Raw genomic sequence first — 19,397 nt, 5'->3', positions numbered from 1 at the left:
GGGGGCCGCGGCGGCGTCCGGGCCAGGCAGCGGTGCAGTGGTTCCCGCCGCAAGACCAGAAGCGTTTCTTCAGCAGCAGTAGCAGCGACGCCAGCGGCGGCGGCCCCTCGCAGTCTCCGACGATCGTCTCCGACGATCCTGACGACCCCGACTTCCCCAGCAGCCCGGTGGGTCAGCGGCGGAGGCGCGCTGGCGGCCGACTCTCCAAGGACCGGCCGAGTCTGATCGCGACCCCGAGACGCCTGAGGCTGCGAGCGCGGTGCCCGCAGAAGTGCAGCACCCCCTGCGGGGCGCTCGGACCGCCGCCCTTCCCCAGCGGCCACCCGGGCCTCCTGAGCCCGGACCTCAGTGTGTGCGGCCAGCCCAGGGCCGGCGGCGAGCTGAGCACCAGGGCCTCCCTGTTGAGTTCTCCGGCCTCTCCCGGCCCCGGGTCCCCTGCGCCAGGAGACAGCATCTGTACCGACCCCTCCGCCTTTCTGGATGCAGCCTCTGAAGCTCCGAGCGGCCTCCACCTTCCAGAAGCCTCCCTGGACCAGGAGCCTCTCCCCTGTTCCCAGGAGGCAGAGACAGCAGGAGGCAGGCTCAGCAGGTTGGCCCACCAAGCCCGTGCCAGCCTCAGGTCAGCTCTCTGTAGCTTTTTGGACTCAGGAAAATCTGAGGATTCTGAGCTTGGGCCAGATGGGAAGAATATGCGGGAGTCCTGCTGTGACAGGGAACTGGTGGGGAGGAGGCTGGAGAGCCCAGGTTCACACAGCACGGGTAAGCAGAGGGCCACGGACCAGGACTCCGGTCGAGAGGCTGGGTCTCAGGAGGCTGTCCAGATGGAATACGGGGAGGCCCGTGGGTGCAAGGGCGGTATGGCACCTGGGAAAAGCAACAGGCCTGAGAGAACCAGGCCAAGCCGGAAAAGGAAGCATCAAGAGACAGCAGAAACCTCCCTCCACCATCACCACCACTTTAAAAAAGGCCAAAAGATGGAAAAAGATTCATTCGTCACCCAGGACCTGACTCCTTTACAGAATGCCTGCTCTTGGACCAAAGCCAGGGCCTCCTTCAGCTTGCACAAGAAGAAGATGGTGACCTCTGTGTCAAAAGTGTGCAGCGTCTACACCATTGCCAGTTCTCTCTCTGAGTCCCTCATATCAGAATATTCAAACCTTCCTGTCACAAACAGAACAAACAGTGCCCTGTACCCTTGGCACTTCTCCTCCATGTATTTGCTCACCCCCTTGAAGACACGACATGCCACAGACAAAAAGGCATCTGATGCAGAAAAGGTTTATGGGGAATGCAGTCAGGAGGGTCCTATCCCCTTCGGCGACTGCCTTTCCTCAGAAAAACTGGAATGCTGTGAGAAGATTGGGGAAGGGGTGTTTGGCGAAGTGTTTCAAACAGTTGCTAACCACACACCTGTGGCCCTAAAAATCATTGCCATTGAAGGACAGAAGTTAGTCAATGGAGCTCATCAGAAAACTTTTGAGGAAATCCTGCCAGAGATCATCATCTCCAAAGAGTTGAGCCTCTTGTCTGATGAGGTATGCAACCGTACAGAAGGCTTCATTGGGCTGAACTCAGTACACTGTGTTCAAGGATCTTACCCTCCCTTGCTCCTCCAGGCCTGGGATCGCTATAACTCAACCAAAGGGTCTGCAAATGACCGGCCTGACTTTTTTGAGGAAGACCAGCTCTTCATCCTGCTGGAATTTGAGTTTGGAGGGATCGACTTAGAGCAAATGAGAACGAAGCTGTCCTCCATCGCCACTGCAAAGAGCATTCTGCACCAGATCACTGCGTCCCTTGCAGTGGCAGAGGCATCTCTGAACTTTGAGCACCGAGACTTGCACTGGGGGAACGTGCTCTTAAAGAAAACCAGCCTCAAAGAGCTCCACTACACCCTCAATGGGAAGACGAGCTCCATCCCCACCCGAGGGCTACAGGTCAACATCATCGACTACACCCTGTCACGCTTGGAGCGGGACGGGATCGTGGTTTTCTGTGACATTTCCATGGACCAAGACCTGTTTACAGGAGAAGGTGACTACCAGTTTGAGATCTACAGGCTGATGAGGAAGGAAAACAACAACTGCTGGGACGAATATCACCCTTATAACAACGTGCTCTGGCTACACTACCTCACAGATAAGATCCTGAAACAAATGACCTTCAAGAGCAAAGGTAACACCCCTGCCTTGAAGAAAATGAGGAGAAAGATCAAGCATTTCCATCAGACTATGTTGAACTTCAGCTCTGCCACAGACCTGCTCTGCCAGCACAGTCTGTTTAAGTAACCTGGGGTTGCTGACTGCTCCCAAAGGAGGGGGCACAGGTCTGGAAGCCCCTGATGCCGTTTTTAACCTCTATCCCCACAGCAGGGTGGGATTCCTGTTCTTACAGGTTTCCACTCAGCTTTTCAAACAAGAATTTTGTTTCCAAGTGGAAGCTGAAATGTTTGTTGAAATGTTTAAACTTAACAAATGTTCTGTAAAAATAAACTATACACGAGAACAAGTGTTTACAACCGAAAAGCCCTCTTTCTGTCAGCAGACTCCATTTTGTAAATTCCTTTCCACATTTTCCTTTTTGAGCCTTGACACTTTATGTAGCCTGAGCAGGAAAAAAAAGGAAAGCCCAAGGCCTCAGCTGTCAAAACCGATCAGAGCCTGTTGCTGTAGGTGTCACAAGGCTGGCTTTGACAGACCGGGAGCCAGCTGAGAGCAAAGAGGCCGTAGCAGAGCAGAGTCCTAGGCAGACAGACTGGAAGGCAAGCAGGAAGGAAGGTGGTAGGCAGTTTATAGGGAGAAGTGCGAGAAATGCCACATGTTTATCAAGCTCATTTGCCAGTCACAAAGAGAAGCAGAATTTATCGATGATTTTCAAATGGAAAATAAATGTCTCCATGGCTACTCAAAACGTTTGAATTTTGCATATTTTTTCATCAAGGGAAGAAAAACTGGAATGTCGTTTTAAGGGCTGAGTGGTTAATATTCCTTGTGAACGTGACTTTGGTAATCTACTCCTAAAATGTGTTCCCAGGTTAACTAATCTTTTTCTACTCCTTTTCTAGAGTTCTAGTTTTTATACCTTTGAGAGTCCACAGTCACTCTGGAAAGAGATGTGATGGTGATATAGAACCGCCTCTATGTACCTGAGTCTTGGTCAGGTTCTTCACTCTTATGACCTGGAAACCTTGTAATTTAACTGGAACACAAATTTGCAGCTGGAACTCGGCTCCAAAGAGGTTCTCCCCATGTATCTGCAAAATAAATCAGAGCGGGAAGTCACGGCTGATGTTGCTTTGCCACCTGTGGCTTTGCAATGACAAGCACAGCACTTACATTGAAGAGGAACTCTTTGTGGTGGGAAAGCCCCTGGCTTGTGTTCATGTATGTCACTGATGGTCTGCATTTGAGAGGACATGGGTTAGGCCTCAAGGCCCCTTTCACATTTTAAAAAACCTCAATGCTGGGCTTCCCTGGTGGCGCAGTGCTTGAGAGTCCGCCTGCCGATGCAGGAGACGCGGGTTCGTGCCCCGTTTCGGGAAGATCCCACATGCCGCGGAGCGGCTGGGCCCGTGAGCCATGGCTGCTGAGCCTGCGCGTCCGGAGCCTGTGCTCCGCAAATGGGAGAGGCCACAACAGTGAGAGGCCCGCATAACGCAAGAAAAAAAAAAACAAAAAAAAACCAAAAAAAAAACCTCAATGCTACCAATTGGATACACTAGGACAGAGGGCACCTGATCCTTAATAGGGATCAAAGCTGAATATCAAAATGTAAGGTGGTGGTAGGGCAGTTGGGATCAGGTTAGAATATTCGAATTCTGTATATTTGGGCTGGTTCTGTATCTAATTATAATGCCTTAGAGTGGCCTTACTTTTTTCCTTCCTTTCTTTCCAATGCCATAGCCCCTCTCTTCCCTCCTTAGCATCACATCAGTTCCCTTTTGTATCAAGACCAGTTTGCACTGCTCCTCCTTTGATTATGACCATGGGGTTTCTAGGACCCAACTGTTAGTGCCCTAGACGTCATTGGGCGCCTGGGTTCTAAGCAGCCTCCTCTCAGGGAAAGGCAATGCCCACATCTACCCTGACCACAAGTTCCACCCACAAGAGAAAATGCCTGAAGCTGTCCCGCAGGTGTGGGCCCCTTGGAAGTACTTACTTGGGAAGAACTGCAATGAAGGCATGTTTGAAATGAAGGCTGTGGGTCTTACTGACCAAAGACCTTCTTTCATTGGAACTAGGAAATAAGAATGTCAGTTTACAGCACACCTGCTTTGTACACATGGCTTCTTACCTTGGCTTCCTGGGATCACTGCGGGTCAGATAGAAAAGACTCTGGGAGATAAGCAATTAGAGTGCAGAAGACGCTAGAAGACCATACTTAGAGAAACTGATTTTAAAAGGGTTTCTCAACCTTGATAATATTGACATTTGGGGCCAGATGAGTCTTTGTGAGAGGCTGTTCTGTATATTGTAGGATGTTTAGCAATGTTCCAGGCCTCTACCCACTAGATGCCAGTAGCACCCGCCCCAAGTGGTGCCAGTCAAGTGTTTTCAGGCGTTGCCCCTGGGGGCAGAATCACCCCTGTTTGAAAATTTTCCCAACACCGTACCCGACTCTACCCCAAACATAGAGGTTTTGCAGAAGACAGAGCTTCTCTGAAGTTAAATGAACCAGAATTAGAGCTCCAGTCCAAAGCTCATTCTTCCAGACCATACCATAGTTTTACTGTGTCAGTAAAAGAACATTTTAAATATCTTCGATAACAAGAAGGGAAAGCCAAGTCACAGCAGGGACACACGTGCCTTCTCAGGGCTCACTGAGGTTCCCCTTCCTGGGCAGTGAGGGAGCCAGAGCTATTAGGCACGCACATGGGAGGGAGGCTTCTTGCAGGGCTACGGGCTGGGCCTGCTGTAACACAGGCATTGCTTACTTGGTGACTGTCACAGCGATGCCGGCTGTCCTGTTTGGAAAGGCACTCTCCACCAGCTGCCAAACCAATGAAAAGTCTGCCTGTTTAAACAAACAAAAAAGGTCACTTGATTCCCCTTTATACCGCTCACAACTCAAACTGCTTCCTACTAACTAAACAGACCTGGGAAACGTAATTCATACGCCTCACGTTTTTGTAGCACAGCATGCTGCAAGGCCCGTTATTCCACGTTAAGCCGCACAATGTCAAGATGGAGTAAGTGGGGCAGACAGGATTATTCCCTTTACAGTTGAGGAGGCTGCCTCAGAGATTTCCCACAGCACAGAGATAATCAGTGGCAGATCAGGGACTCATAACTTTGGGTCTGATGCTCCTTCCATACTGCACCCAGCTTCACTCTGCTGTACTGGTGTGCGTCGACCATTTATCTGTGGCTGTGTCCCTCAGCCCCACCACTCCCCACTTTCAGAGCACGCTTGGCCGCTCTGAGCGCTCTAAGAGAAGTGTGGAGACTGCAACTGAGATTCTAATGAGACTGGAAAGTAGAAGACACCAATCCCAGGGTAGTGAGAAGAGTCAGCCAATCAAAACAGACTCACAGATGACCTCTTGAGTATGGGGTGACCGATCTTGCAGTTCATGACCAGGACAGAAGCAGCTGGCTTAGGGTCATCGCACTGAATGTTTGGAGAAGGAGGCTGTTAACATAAAAGATGTTGTTTTTGTTTTGTTTTGTTTTTGACATTGATTTTAAACGGCAAAAAAAGGAGCAGTTTCCTCACACCAATTCAACATGCCAGACGCCCTGCCAGGAGCAAGGGACACAAATAAATTAGACTCTGTCCTTGTCTCCCTCACAAGCTGGGCAGTAAGGGCTCAATGCTAGATGGTTGAGGAATTTAAATACAAGGCCTAAGGAGTGGTTCTGTGAGAGCAGTACAGAGAAAAGCAGTAGAGAAAGATGAGGTCCAACCAGGAGGATTCAAAGGCTTCATGGGGAAGGAAACATTTGAACTGGGCCTTGGACCAATGCAGATTTCATGTACTGACCAGGCTGGAAGGCCAGCATGAGCCCAAGCACTGCCATGCAGCCTTTTTCAGCCATGGTTCCTCATCCAGACCACTGAATACAGAAAATGACTTGAGTAACTACTATTTTCTTAATTCTCCCAAGGATGCTGCATCTAGTTCCATTCTAGATGCTTAGGAGATCATGGCATTCTTCTCATGTAATGGATGCCGTCTTAGCCCAGATAGCCTCAGACCACTAGGGACACAGTCGTAGTATGACAAAGCCACGTTTGTTGACTCATTACAATGAGGAAAACTGCACTGTGGTGTATTTCACCAAACAAAGGAAAAGATAGTTATTAAAGGATTCTGGGGAAAGGTGGAGTTCAGGGGAAATGTAAACAAAGCATTGTTTTGATAGGCCCAAAACAAAGCAGGGCTGTGTGTAAAAGGCCACTCAGCATCAGGTCTGGACTGCAAAGTGGACTCAGGGACCCATGTCCTTGGAAACTATTAAGGTGAATGTGAAAAGTTATGTCCAGAAACATTTTACCTGAAGCTCCAAGCCTCAGATGGAAAATGAGAGTGCTTCTCTTTGTCAAAGTGGCTTAGACTCTCCAGGCAAGAGTAAGATGGTTTCACAATTACAGATAAAACTTCAAACAGCAAAGTTTCTGACTGCCTATGATTTTAGGGAACAAAATTTTTCAGTGTTAACAATACTTTACAGCTGCAGGGTGTTCTTGGGAGAAATACTGTTTCCTAGTATCTTGCAGCTAGCTGGCTTTGAGTCTGTGCTCCCAGGCTGATGAAAGGCCAAGCAGACTCTTACTTTCCAGTCCAAGCTACTTTATTAGAGACTATTTCTCTCTCAGAACTCTAGTTAAGAAAGGCTGCAAGGGGACTTCCCTGGTGGTGCAGTGGTTAAGAATCCGCCTGCCAATCAATGCAGGGGACACGGGTTCAAGCCCTGGTCCAGGAAGATCCCACATGCCACGAAGCAACTAATCCCGTGTGCCGTAACTACTGAGCCTGCGCTCTAGAGCACGTGAGCCACAACTACTGAGCCCGCGTGCCACAACGACTGAAGCCTGCACGCCTAGAGCCCACACTCCACAACAAGAGAAGCCACCACAATGAGAAGACCACACACTGCACGAAGAGTAGCCCCCGCTCACCGCAACTAGAGGAAGCCCGCGTGCAGCAACAAAGACCCAATGCAGCCAAAAATGAATAAATAAAATAAATAAATTTATTTTTTAAAAAAAGAAAGGCTGCAAGCAAAAGGAGTGATTAGGCAGCAAAATAGCACCACTGAAGATTTTTAAAGCAGAGAATGACATGATAGGATCCATGGCATATAGTTGGATTAGAGGGGGGGGATCCATCTAGTTAATTAATCATTTACTGGATGGACCAGGGTGAGGCCGGAGGCAGAGTTAGGAGGTTGCCGTAACAAAGCAAGTATGCCACAAGGGAAAGCCACGAGCAGTGTGGTTCCCAAACGCTGTCACAGTTACCTTTTGTATCCTCTTAAACTGCAAGTTTCTGGGGTAATTCAAAGCCATGCTTGTCATGTAGGAATCTTCCCCAGAGTTAGTTAGGCTAATGTTCATGCTCAGCTCCTTTGTGAGACCCACCACCAATTCCTGCCTGCACAGGGTAGGCAAATAGATAAATGTTACCAGTTTATTTAATCTGTACAAACCTCAGTGCAATACAACAGCACCTTTTTAACTAACTTCTTAGATAAATTGCTTAAAGGATACATTTAGCCTAGATTTTCTTCCCCTCAACATAAGCAAACATCTGGACTGCCATACCTCAGCTGCTGTGTGACATGACCATTCATGTAATGTTTACCAGGTGTCAAGGACTGTGTGAAATGCTTCACACGCTCAGTTAATCCTCGTAATAACCCTATGAAATAGTACGGTTGCTCTCTGTTCTATAGAGAAGGGAACAGAAGCCAAGGGAGGATAACTAACTTGCCTGAGGTCCAGCAGCCTCAAAAGGGAGTTGGGAGAATTGGATCTAAACCCTCTTTCTACCACGAACGCACTGTGACCCCAGGCAACGTACTTCGTGACACAGATTCATCCATCTCACATACATTTACAGAAGACTTTCTCTGTGCCAGACACCCTGCTAGACATGGGAGAAATAGCACACGGGGGACAGATGCTGCCCCTGCCCCTGTCTTGGCCTCAGCCTTCCCACCCACAAAATCATCCCGGCCCTTCCAATTTAAAGGCTGTGGGTTAAAACATGAATCTGTTCAGCCTGGAGAAGACGTGGGGACATGTAAGTGCTTCTTTCCATCCGCTGAGGCACCATAATTGAGACCTACAGGGAAACATATCAACAACGAAGAAAACTTTCTAACCCTCTGAAAGGTTCAAAGATGGAATATGCAGCTCTCGAGAGTAATGTGACCTGTGTCTTGTTGTTTCTGTTTTTATCACAGCTGAGAAAAGGATAGATTGGAGGGCTAGAAGGGGCAGAGGCAGAGCCTGTGTGGGGATCCATCTGGGAGATGATACAGGCCTGACATCAGACAGTACTAGTGGGGATGGGGAGGGGGTAGAAACCAGAGGTGATAAGGCCATGCTTGCAAGCAGCACAAAAATGAGAGAGGAGTCGAGGATGCCTCCTGAGTTTCCAGCTTGGATGACCGAGTGGGGCTAGTCATGAGGGAGAGAACACAGGGGGAAGACCAGAGGGCAGAAGTTGATCAGATGGGTTCAGTCCAGGGCATGATGAGAGGTGCCCAGAGGACAGGAAGGCAGAGATGTTGAAATGTCAGTAAGGTATCCTGTTCTAGAGCCCAGGAGAGAGATCTGAGAGTCATTGGGATATTTACCAGGGGTTCTCAACCTGAGGGCCGGGGCAGTTTCAGAGGGCCCCAAATGCAAACACCAATATATGCAAGTGTGATCTTCTAGGGAGAAAGCTCTGTAGTCTCCCTTAGATTCTTTAGGAGATCCCTGTCCACAAAAAAGGTCAAAGCCATTGAGACATTTGGTTGCTAAGGATTAGGTTCAATACTTTTGAAAAAAGAAGAGACTGCTGGCTGTGAACACTAGGGGGTGATGTAGGGCCAGCTGTTTCACTGTCTGCTTCTCAAGGACGTGGCTGGGAGGGCTTTCTCGGCTGTAATTAATTCCGTTAGAAACAACTGCGTCTCCTTGTTAGGCTGGCTTCCAAAGCACTCAAAAGCCTTGAATTGGATCCTTAGTGACTGAGAGGGGCAGCGCTAAGCCATCCACATCTGAAACACAAGTCCTGCAAATGTCTATGAGAAGGCTTACCAGGACTCAGAGAACAGTGCTCTTCCCCAGAGATGCCAACTCCGGCCAGCTGGCCATCAGTGCCATGTTACACACACAGCACTAGGAGTCAGGGAAGGCATTTTAAGACCACCACCTGTCCAAAACCAAACTCACGATCTCTTCCTCCCCACCCTGCCTTCCAAAACGATTCTTCCAAAAGCTTCCCTAATTCAGTTCTTGACATCACCATCATTCTAGAATACAGTGTGGTCCAACAGAACTTTGGCAGTAGTGAAAATGACCTATTCTGTGGTGTTTAATACCACTAGCCATATGCGGATCCTGAGCACATGAAATGGGCCCAGTGCAACTAAGGAACTAAAATTTAATTTTAATTAATTTCAATTTAAATAACCAAGTGTGACCAGAGCCTATTGTATTGGACAGCACAGTTCTAGATGCTCAGGCTGAAGCGTTGAAGGACTTCTTAGACCCCTCTCTTTCTCTCACTCCCCACATCCAATCTGTCATCCAATCCTGTGGGCTCTAACTTCAAAATATAACCACTTTCATTGCCACCACGCTGGCCTAAGTCACATCACTTCTCACCCGAGTTACTACAATAGCTCCCTCCTATTGCCCCGCCTCCACCTTTGCTCCTACAGTCTACTCTGAACACAGCAGCAAGAATGATCCTGTTAAAGTGCATGGTCATGTCATTCCTCTGACTTCTCAGCTCGCGGTAAAAGTCCTCATGGAGATGCAGCTACGTATGACCTTTCCTCCCCTCACGTGACCTCTCCCTCCCTCATCTGCAACCAAGCTGGTGTCCTGGCTGTTCCTCCCATCTCCAGGGCATCTGCAGGTGCTCTACCTTCAGACACCCGCAGAGTTCATTCCTCCACCTCCTCTTGCATGCACCCAAATGTCACCTTCTCCGTGAACATTCTCCTGACCACTCTATTTAAAACTGCCACCCCTCCTCCCCGCCGACATTCTGTCCCACCTTCCCTGCCTTCTTTCTCTTCATAGTACTGATACATCTCATCAACACAAAGCTGACTTATTTATTATCTTCTCCCCCTAAAAGCACCAGAAGGGCCGGGATTTTTGTGTGTTGTTTACTGATGTATCTCTAGCACGTAGAGTGCTGGGCACAGAGGAGATGCTCCATAAATATGCAATGAATTAAGTAATCTGGTTAAGAGGTGAGCCAGGGAAGAGGTTACCTCTAACTGAGGTGGTCCTAGGAGTGAGAGACACTGAGTTAACGAAAATAGCGTTGTCCGGGATGTCCAGAGACCTGGGTGTAAGTCCACCCGATGATCATGTGACCCCACACAGGCCCTCAACTACCGAGTCTGTTGCCTAATCTATAAAATAGGAATACAAATTTCTGTCTTGCCTCCCTCACTGGGTGGGTGGGGAAGCAAGAGATAATAAGTGCAGAAGCCCTTTGTGGGCCATGAGGGGAAGGGGGAGGACGTGAGCGGTCCGTCCTGGTGAGGGGTTTGCCCAGGTAAGCCTTCAGGAGGAAGTTAACTGCAGAAACCACGACGACTGGATTCAACTCACTGAGAGAGGGTGGTGGCCAACTGCAGCTCAGCGACACAGAACAGCTTATTCTTGCAGGCCTTCTCGTAGGGCAGCTGTAACCAGACAGAGAGAGGCAGGATCAGCCCAGGGACCCCGCCATCCCCGCCTTGCTTCATGATCTCCTTAGCACATTCCTGTCCCTCCTGCTGACTCTGAGAAGTGCAGGTGAAGGCTGACAGGCAGGGGTTGTGTCCACATGGCCGTGAGAGCTGTGACTGTGGCATTCCTTGGCTTGTCAGGGATGGGGATGTGCTTGGTCCTACAACACAGGTACCATGCGTCACGCCACTGGCCAAGGTCAAAAATGGGGTGACCTTCTCTTTCTGACTTACTTCACTCTCTATGACAGACTCTAGGTCTATCCACCTCATTACAAATAGCTCAATTTCGTTTCTTTTTATGGCTGAGTAATATCCCATTGTATATATGTGCCACATCTTCTTTATCCATTCATCCGACGATGGGCACTTAGGTTGTTTCCATCTCCGGGCTATTGTAAATAGAGCTGCAATGAACATTTTGGTACATGTCTCTTTTTGAATTTTGGTTTCCTCAGGGTATATGCCCAGTAGTGGGATTGCTGGGTCATATGGTAGTTCTATTTGTAGTTTTTTAAGGAACCTCCATACTGTTCTCCATAGTGGCTGAACCAATTCACATTCCCACCAGCAGTGCAAGAGTGTTCCCTTTTCTCCACACCCTCTCCAGCATTTATTGTTTCTAGATTTTTTGATGATGGCCATTCTGACTGGTGTGAGATGATATCTCATTGTAGTTTTGATTTGCATTTCTCTAATGATTAATGATGTTGAGCATTCTTTCATGTGTTTGTTGGCAGTCTGTATATCTTCTTTGGAGAAATGTCTATTTAGGTCTTCTGCCCATTTTTGGATTGGGTTAGGGAAGGACAAATACCGTATGCTAACACATATATATGGAATTTAAGAAAAAAAAAATGTTATGAAGAACCTAGGGGTAAAACAGGAATAAAGACACAGACTACTGGAGAACGGACTTGAGAATATGGGGAGGGGGAAGGGTGCGCTGTGTGGGATAGGGCGAGAGAGAGACATGGACATATATATACTAACAAACGTAAGGTAGATAGCCAGTGGGAAGCAGCCGCATGGCACAGGGATACCGGCTCGGTGCTTTGTGACTGCCTGGAGGGGTGGGATAGGGAGGGTGGGAGGGAGGGAGACGAAGAGGGAAGAGATATGGGAACATATGTATATGCATAACTGATTCACTCTGTTATAAAGCAGAAACTAACACACCATTGTAAAGCAATTATACCCCAATAAAGATGTTAAAAAAGAAAGAAAAATGGCTGACACACAATATGTGTTCAGGAAAAGAAAAAAAAAATGGGGTGACCTTTGTGAAATGGTGGGAATGCCTGTCGCTTTCATATTATGCTAATTAAGCAGCAACACTCACAACTCACTATTTTGAACATTTGGGAGAGGAAAACCCAGGTGAAGAAAAGCTTCCTTAGTCCTCTTAAGTAGAGCAGCAACAGCAGGGGACAAAAGGAGGTAAATAACCAAATACTGTCAAGGTCCAGTCCCGGGAGGTCCTCTACCCCCATGGCTAGTCTTCTCTGTAGGTTAAATATTCCGCCTTGCAATCTTGCCTACACCAAACAAATTCAGAAAGTCGCACTGGGTCCAAAAGGCCCAGTCAAGGTTGAAAAGCTCCAGCTCAGGCTGAAAAATCAAGTTTTCTAAAGGTGCTGGTCTATTTTTTATTCTGGAGGAACCACAGCCAGCTCTCTAACTGGGGAATCTCTGCATTTATCTTCCCAGCAGCCAGTGACCATCACAGCAGCTTTATTAAACAGCAGCAAGGACTGTTTCCATGACCTGGAGCTAGAGTGGGAGCCCAGAGCTAGAAAGAAAACCTTCTGCTTCCCAGAGAAGGGAGATGCAGTTCACAGGAGTCAGAGCTTGGAGCTCTATCTGACTGGGTCAACAATTGGGGGCAGGTTTTTTTAGTTTTGTTTTTAATACAGTCAAGCAGCCTGCTCTCTTTCAGCACGATTATAACACCCTAAGCTCCCAGCTAGAACTCATTCTCTGGAAACATCTATGTGCCTGACCTAACACCAAATCATTTCTCCTCATCCATTTTATCAGTGGGATAGTTTTTTTTAAAACCTCTTTGCCAAACCATCAAACTAATAATTGATTAAGGTAAGAATCCTGAATGGATGTTAAACAGGATATATGCATAGTCTCAAAGCATCTCCCCATAAGATACTTATTAATTACAAAGGGAAACAGCATCAGGAATGGGACAAATTAACATGATGTGCCTCGGATACGATGCACTTAGAGGGGTGAGACTTCATTTCTGGGATATTCCTGCCCAAAATGCATAACCTGAATCTAACCATGAGGAAACATCAGACGAAGACAGGTTGAGGAACATTCTACAGTATAAGTGGCCTGTACCCTTCAAGAATGTAAGGTCATTAAAGACAAAGAAAGATTGAGAAATTATTCAAGATTAAAGGAGGTTAAACAAAAGTAAGGAATTATCCTGATCCAGAAAAAAATTTCTTTTCTTTTGCTAAAAAGGACATTAATAGGACAACTGGTGGTATTTGAATAAAGTTTGTAGATTATAGTGTTTCATCATTGTAAATTTCCTGATTTTGATCATTGTACTGTGGTTATGTAAGACAGTGTCCTTGTTTTTTAGGAAATACATATTCAAGTATTGGGAGTAGAGACGCATCATATCTGTAACTAACTCTCAAATAGTTCAGAAATATAGATATGTATATATCTAAGATATATATGAGATTTTATATATATAGAGAGAGAGAGACAGAGAATAAAGCAAATGTGATAAAAGGTTAAAATGTTAACATCAAAAAAAAAATGTTGGGGGCTTCCCTGGTGGCGCAGTGCTTGAGAGTCCGCCTGCCGATGCAGGAGACGCGGGTTCGTGCCCCATTTCGGGAAGATCCCACATGCCGCGGAGCGGCTGGGCCCGTGAGCCATGGCCGCTGAGCCTGCGCGTCCGGAGCCTGTGCTCCGCAGATGGGAGAGGCCACAACAGTGAGAGGCCCGCATAACGCAAAGGAAAAAAAAAAAAAAAAAAAAAAAAATGTTAACATCTGGGGAATCTGGATAAAGGATGGGAATTCTTTGGACAATTCTAACTTTTTAGTAAGCAAAATATTTCAAACTAAAGTTTTCTTAAAACAGAATATATATAATTCGTGATAATCTGCTTATTGACAAAACTTTAAATAATTAGTTCTCCCAGTCTTTTCTGAACCATCTAAGTGTCAATGGCAAATTTTAAAAATTTAGAAAATTAATATACTATTATAAATTTAAAATAAGTGTGCCTAAAAAATTAAAATGAGAATCTTTGCTCATCGGGAACCTGATTCTCCCTCTTCCTGGGCAGACGAACAATAGGAACAGTCAACCTGATTATGTTGCTCTCTTATTTCTATTTACCATATTCGTGATTGATGCATTGGGTGTTAACCAAAACTGGAGCTAAAGGCTTATATAACTGAATTAATATAGAGCATTCTTGTACAAATATTGGACGGTTGTGAGTGTCCTATGATTACCTAGAAATATACTTCTGCTACCTGAAGCTTTACTGTGCCAGCATGAACTACTTTTGGCTTATTTTTATTTTTGGAGGTTCAATGCATTCCAGCTAACTGTAATTATTACTTTTCAATGCTCATGTTATCACTTCTTTGATCCTGATTTTTCTGCACCCCATAAGACTGTCTAAATGAATACTGACAGAATACCCCAGGGGGCCTGGGCCTGAGTGGGAACAAAATCTCCTCAGATATCATAGAATCAAGAAATTTTACCGTTTTTTTTCCCTCTCTGATTTCCTGTAGTTATGTGACACTATCCATCTGCTAGGGTATAGGTCTGGTGGGCCATTCAGCCTGAAGGCCTGGGCAGGACCTGGGCAGGCAGGTATGCCAAAGGGCATCCTCTCTGCAGTGCGGGGCAGGTGGGCTCCAGTCCAGTCCCCACACAGGACCCTCACCACACCGTTATCAGAGACTCTTGCCAAGGTGGGCAATGTATTCATATGCTTCATTAAATATGTAGCAGTTTTGTGAACATAAAAGAACGAGCCTTGCGGGTGGTTTGGAGACGTGTATTACCCACCAGTGAGGTCCTGGGCAAATTAACACCATCTCAGGAACTCTATATCCCCGTTTGTACAGTGAGGGGCCTAAATACTGTCTGAAGACCCTCCCAACTTTAACATTCTTTGAAGACAGGGGAGCAGGTACTTTTAGGGAGATGGCTCCCAGGAGAGTCTGGTCTGAGCTGAGTCACCTGGAAGATGGCAGAGGGCTCAGCATAGAAGTCCAGGATAGGCTGGGGATGGTCCCTCCGGCGCTCGGGGGTCTGGAGTTGGTAGCTGACCTTGACACTGATGTTGGAGAAGCAGTCCTCCTGACAGAGCTGCAGCGTCACCAAGCAATGCAGGGTTGGAGTTGGATGTGGGGGAGAAGATGACAAGGAGGATACTTTTAACTTTGATGCAGTCACAATAAGAAATAAACAATGAAAGTGGTAAGCCAGGATTCCTAAGCCTCTTCCAAATAAGCCAGGCTGCCAAGAGCACTGGGAAAATCTCCCTTGATCTGCCATGGCCTCGGGCATTGTAACTCCTTATGGTTCCTGCCCCAATCACAACGGGATTCTGGCCATTAGGAGTTAAAAACTGGCCTGGGCTTTATTCTGAGTACAAAGGGGAGCCACGAAAGGGAAGAGTCATGGTCACATCTGTGTTTACAAAGATCTTTCTCCAAGCAACACGGAGGATATACTAGAGAAATAAAAACTGAAGGCCAGGAGATGGCCTGGGATGCTGTTTGCCCTTCTCTTTGTTCATTGAGCCTTTCTGCCAGATGGGAGCTTTGAACACCTGAGAGTAGGTGAGCACGATTCCCAGGTGGAAAAGGTAGTTATGCTTGTATTTAAGGAAGCCATAGATTTGCTAGAAACTCGTTCTTAATCCATTTAACAATCAACAGACATGGGAACAGATGTGTAGTCAGAAGCATAATTTACGAGTTTATTGGAATAAATGATCCTTTTAGGTCCACAACTCTGGGTCCTGTCAGGCTCTGGGTCCTGACAAATACATCTTTCATGTCTCTAGGCACATTTGTCAGGAGTAAACTTTTGTAAATCACAACTTTTGTCTTTCTATTTCTACTTTCTCTCGTTCAGGTTTTCTGATGTTGACTCACGCAAGGGCGCTCTGCCCCACTTTTATTATCCGGTGAGGGAGGGAGCCCTGTTATTCCCAATTTATTACCAAGAAAAATGTCAGAAATTAGAGAATTTCCCTTTTTGTCCAGTTTCTAGGAAGCTCAGAGATCTACTTAGTGTTCAATTTTGGTAGGTTTCTTTTCTTTCTGGCCACTCTGCACAGCATGTGGGATCTTAGTTCCCAACCAGGGATAGAACCCACGCCCCCTGCAGTGGAAGTGAGGAGTCTTAACCACTGGACTGCTAGGGAAGTCCCTTGGTAGGTTTCTTTAATTTGGATTTCTGGTACCATAACTCCCACCTCCCACCTCCCATGCCATCATGTGGTTCTTTTTTTTTTTTTTTCTTTTTGGCCGCATCGTGCCGCTTGTGGATCTTAGTTCCCTGACCAGGGATAGAATCCGGGCCCTCAGCAGCGAAAGCACAGAGTACTAACCACTGGTCGGCCAGGGAATTCCCCCATCATCTGGTTCTTAATCTATTATGATTATTTCAGTTGCCTCATTTGTGTGTATGGGTACATGTGCTTCACTGCACGCACCTCAGTTCTTTTCTCAACAATACAGACCCCTCTAGACTTTTTTTGGAAGCTCCTCCACTTACCTGTCCCTCTGTGGGAACCAGCAGGAAGGGCTCACAGGGACGGGGGCCCGTGCCCCACTCCCTAAGGGAGCTCTGACACAGCCTCTCATCTGAACACTGCATCCTTTTCCTCTGCTTCACCACATCCACGTCCAAAGTGAAGTTCAGAGACGTCTCTTTGAGGCCTGGGAATGAAGACCAGGTCTTCCTGATGAGACTGGGATGGGCGAGCCCCAGACAGAGGGCCCTCCCATGAGTCCCTCCTGAGTGGTACCACCCCACGTAGGCACTTCCCCAATTTCCAAAGGTACTTTTCTCATGCCTTCTGGCACCCAGCTAGGGTGCCTCAGTGCACCAGCCCCAAACCTGGAGCAGCACATCCCAGGGGCTGAGCCAGTCTCTTCCCCAGGGAAGAAGCACTTAGGGAGGAGGCTGGGATTGAGGGGGATGAGGAGGAGCAAAAAGTCAAGGAGTGGAGAGAGAAGCCACAGAGTAAAAGCTGAGGGCAGCAGAGCTGGAAGCGCCTTGTAGACCACCTGGGCCAGCTCCCACACTGTGGAGAAAAGAAACCAGGGCCCGGAGAGTGAAAGACGCCCTCCCAGTGTCTCACACAGCCACCCAGCAGCTGCCATCTGGGCTCTGTGGCCTGAACCTTTCAGCCTACACAGCTGGAACTGATAGGCCTGCCCTTTCCTGATTAACAGATTTGATCATGGACTCTTGCAGTAAAGCCAGCCCACCTGGGGGAGCACATTCTGACCTGCCGGAAGACATCACTGAGAGCTTCAGCCCTGGGGACAGTTGCTGGGGGATTGTTCTGGCGGGGATCTCTTGGGTTGGCGGGGATACCTGGGCTGTGAAAGCCATACCTTCTGGAAGTTCTCCCAACCAGTGCCAACTAAGGGGATGGGAAGGGAGGCCAGGCCTCCGGCAGGTTATCCAATCCCCCCGGGCCAGGGAGACAGGGTGGGCAGGCAAGGGGAGAAGATGTAGATCAGGGAGGAGGAGGACAGGCGCTTCTCGGGAGCCCTACGCACACACGCAGGCGTGGGCACAGCGGGTGGAGATGCAGAAGCGCCGGCCTTTTTCTGAGTCTTTTTTCAGAAACTCAACCCTTCAACCCAAGGAAGGGATCCAGTGCCCCTTTTCCCAACAGGATCAGAGAGACCCCTTCAGAGTGTGGACTTGACAGCAGATCACCCTTTTCTGGGGCGGTTCCCATTAAATTGAACCTAAGGTCAAAGGAGCTAAAGTCTAACAGACGGATTTCGTAACACCCCGCCCCCACCCAGCCCTCTTTTCCTGCCCCCCACTGAAGCCAACAGGGACTGACCACAGCACTGGACGGGTCAGCTAGGCTGCCTGGTACCTGACTCAGCAGCTGGGGACACATAGCTGATTTCAAAACACAAATTCACATTCACGCTGCTGTAGAAGCCAATGGGCAGTGCCTTGGGGGTGAAGGTCATGGACAGCTTCAGACGAACCACAGGTCTTGAGCTAAACAAGACAGCAAAGAGGACCATGAGAAGGGACCACGGGACTTCTGGATCAGTGCCTGGGCTCTTCCTTCATTCAGTGAATATACACTGAACACCTCGCTTATGCCAAGCGCTATTCTGAGTCTTCAGGATACTAGAGGGAAAGAGATAAGCCCTGCTCTAGTGGGAAAACAGACAACAAGCAGATAAACAAGAAGAAACAGGAAAATCCTATGTACAGGAAATGCTATGATAAAAATAAAATAGGATTGGGACTTCCCTGTCAGTCCAGTGGTTAAGACTCCGTGCTTCCATCGCAGGGGGCCCGGGTTCGATCCCTGGTCAGGGAACTGAGATCCTGCATGTTGCCCAGTGTGGCCAAAAAATAACTAACTAAATAAATAAAATAGGATAAGGTAATAGAGACTGGGGGCTACTTAGCTGGTGGTCAGGGATGGCCTCACAAATGAGGAGACATTTAAGTTGAGCTCTGTTACCGAGAAAGAGCCCGCTCTGTGAAGATCTAGGGGAACTGCATTACAGGCAGAAAGCACAGCTGATACAAAGGGCCTGTGGTAGGAATGAGTTTGCTTTGTTTGAGGAACACAAAAGTCAGCATAACTGGGGCACAATTAGTGAGACAGAGAGTAGTAACTAGTGGCGGGGATGGAGGGGTCTGCAGGGCCAGGCCATGGTAAGGAATTTCGATTTTACTCTAAGTGGGAACCACTGAGGGGTTTTGAGCAGCAGAATGAAAGGGTCTCTCTGGCTGCTGTGTGGAGAACGGAGCACAGGGAGTGGAAGCAGGGAAGGATGCCATGGCAGTGGTCCAGGTGAGAGGTGACAATGTCATGAACTACTAGGGAGTACTTTGGAGGCAGAGCCAACCAAAACTTGTTGGTGGGATGGCAGGGCAAGGAAAAAGAGGAGTCAAGGATGACTCTTGGGTTTTTATCCTGAACAAATGGCACCCTTTGCTGAGATGGGAAGCCCAGGGAGGGGCAGGTGGGGAGAATGAAGGGTGGGTGGGAATGAGTCCTTTTTTTTTTTTTGGCCGCCCCATGGGGTTTGCGGGATCTTAGTTCCCTGACCAGGGACTGAACCCACGCCCTCTGCAGTGAAAGCACCGAGTCCTAACCACTGGACCGCCAGAGAAGTCCCCTTTTTTGTTTGGTTTTTGTTTGGTTGGTTTTGACTTTTTTTTTTTTTTTTTTTTGGTGAGTCCATTTTTAGACGT

At 47.8% G+C, this 19,397-nt stretch overlaps 1 protein-coding gene across 1 annotated transcript in view; it reads right to left on the bottom strand.

Annotated features, from left to right (window-relative positions):
• The window catches only part of ITGAE (integrin subunit alpha E), a 48,506-nt gene that overhangs the window by 9,150 nt on the left and 19,959 nt on the right, over window positions 1-19,397 (bottom strand). The window contains exons 17-28 of the mRNA XM_007454252.1: window positions 18,049-18,179; window positions 16,701-16,864; window positions 15,153-15,281; window positions 10,792-10,865; window positions 7,465-7,597; window positions 5,533-5,631; window positions 4,934-5,013; window positions 4,159-4,236; window positions 3,336-3,399; window positions 3,146-3,253; window positions 780-864; window positions 24-547 (exon numbers count right to left, since the gene is read on the bottom strand). Coding sequence (XP_007454314.1) covers window positions 24-547; window positions 780-864; window positions 3,146-3,253; window positions 3,336-3,399; window positions 4,159-4,236; window positions 4,934-5,013; window positions 5,533-5,631; window positions 7,465-7,597; window positions 10,792-10,865; window positions 15,153-15,281; window positions 16,701-16,864; window positions 18,049-18,179 — 1,669 coding nt within the window. The remainder of the gene's footprint in view (window positions 1-23; window positions 548-779; window positions 865-3,145; window positions 3,254-3,335; window positions 3,400-4,158; window positions 4,237-4,933; window positions 5,014-5,532; window positions 5,632-7,464; window positions 7,598-10,791; window positions 10,866-15,152; window positions 15,282-16,700; window positions 16,865-18,048; window positions 18,180-19,397) is intronic.

The sequence above is a fragment of the Lipotes vexillifer genome, unplaced genomic scaffold, assembly GCF_000442215.2.
Source record: "Lipotes vexillifer unplaced genomic scaffold, Lipotes_vexillifer_v1.1 scaffold680, whole genome shotgun sequence".
In the NCBI taxonomy this organism is placed as follows: Eukaryota; Metazoa; Chordata; class Mammalia; order Artiodactyla; family Lipotidae; genus Lipotes; species Lipotes vexillifer.
Note: the sequence above shows the minus strand (reverse complement) of the source record. Positions and strands in the feature narration are given on the sequence as shown.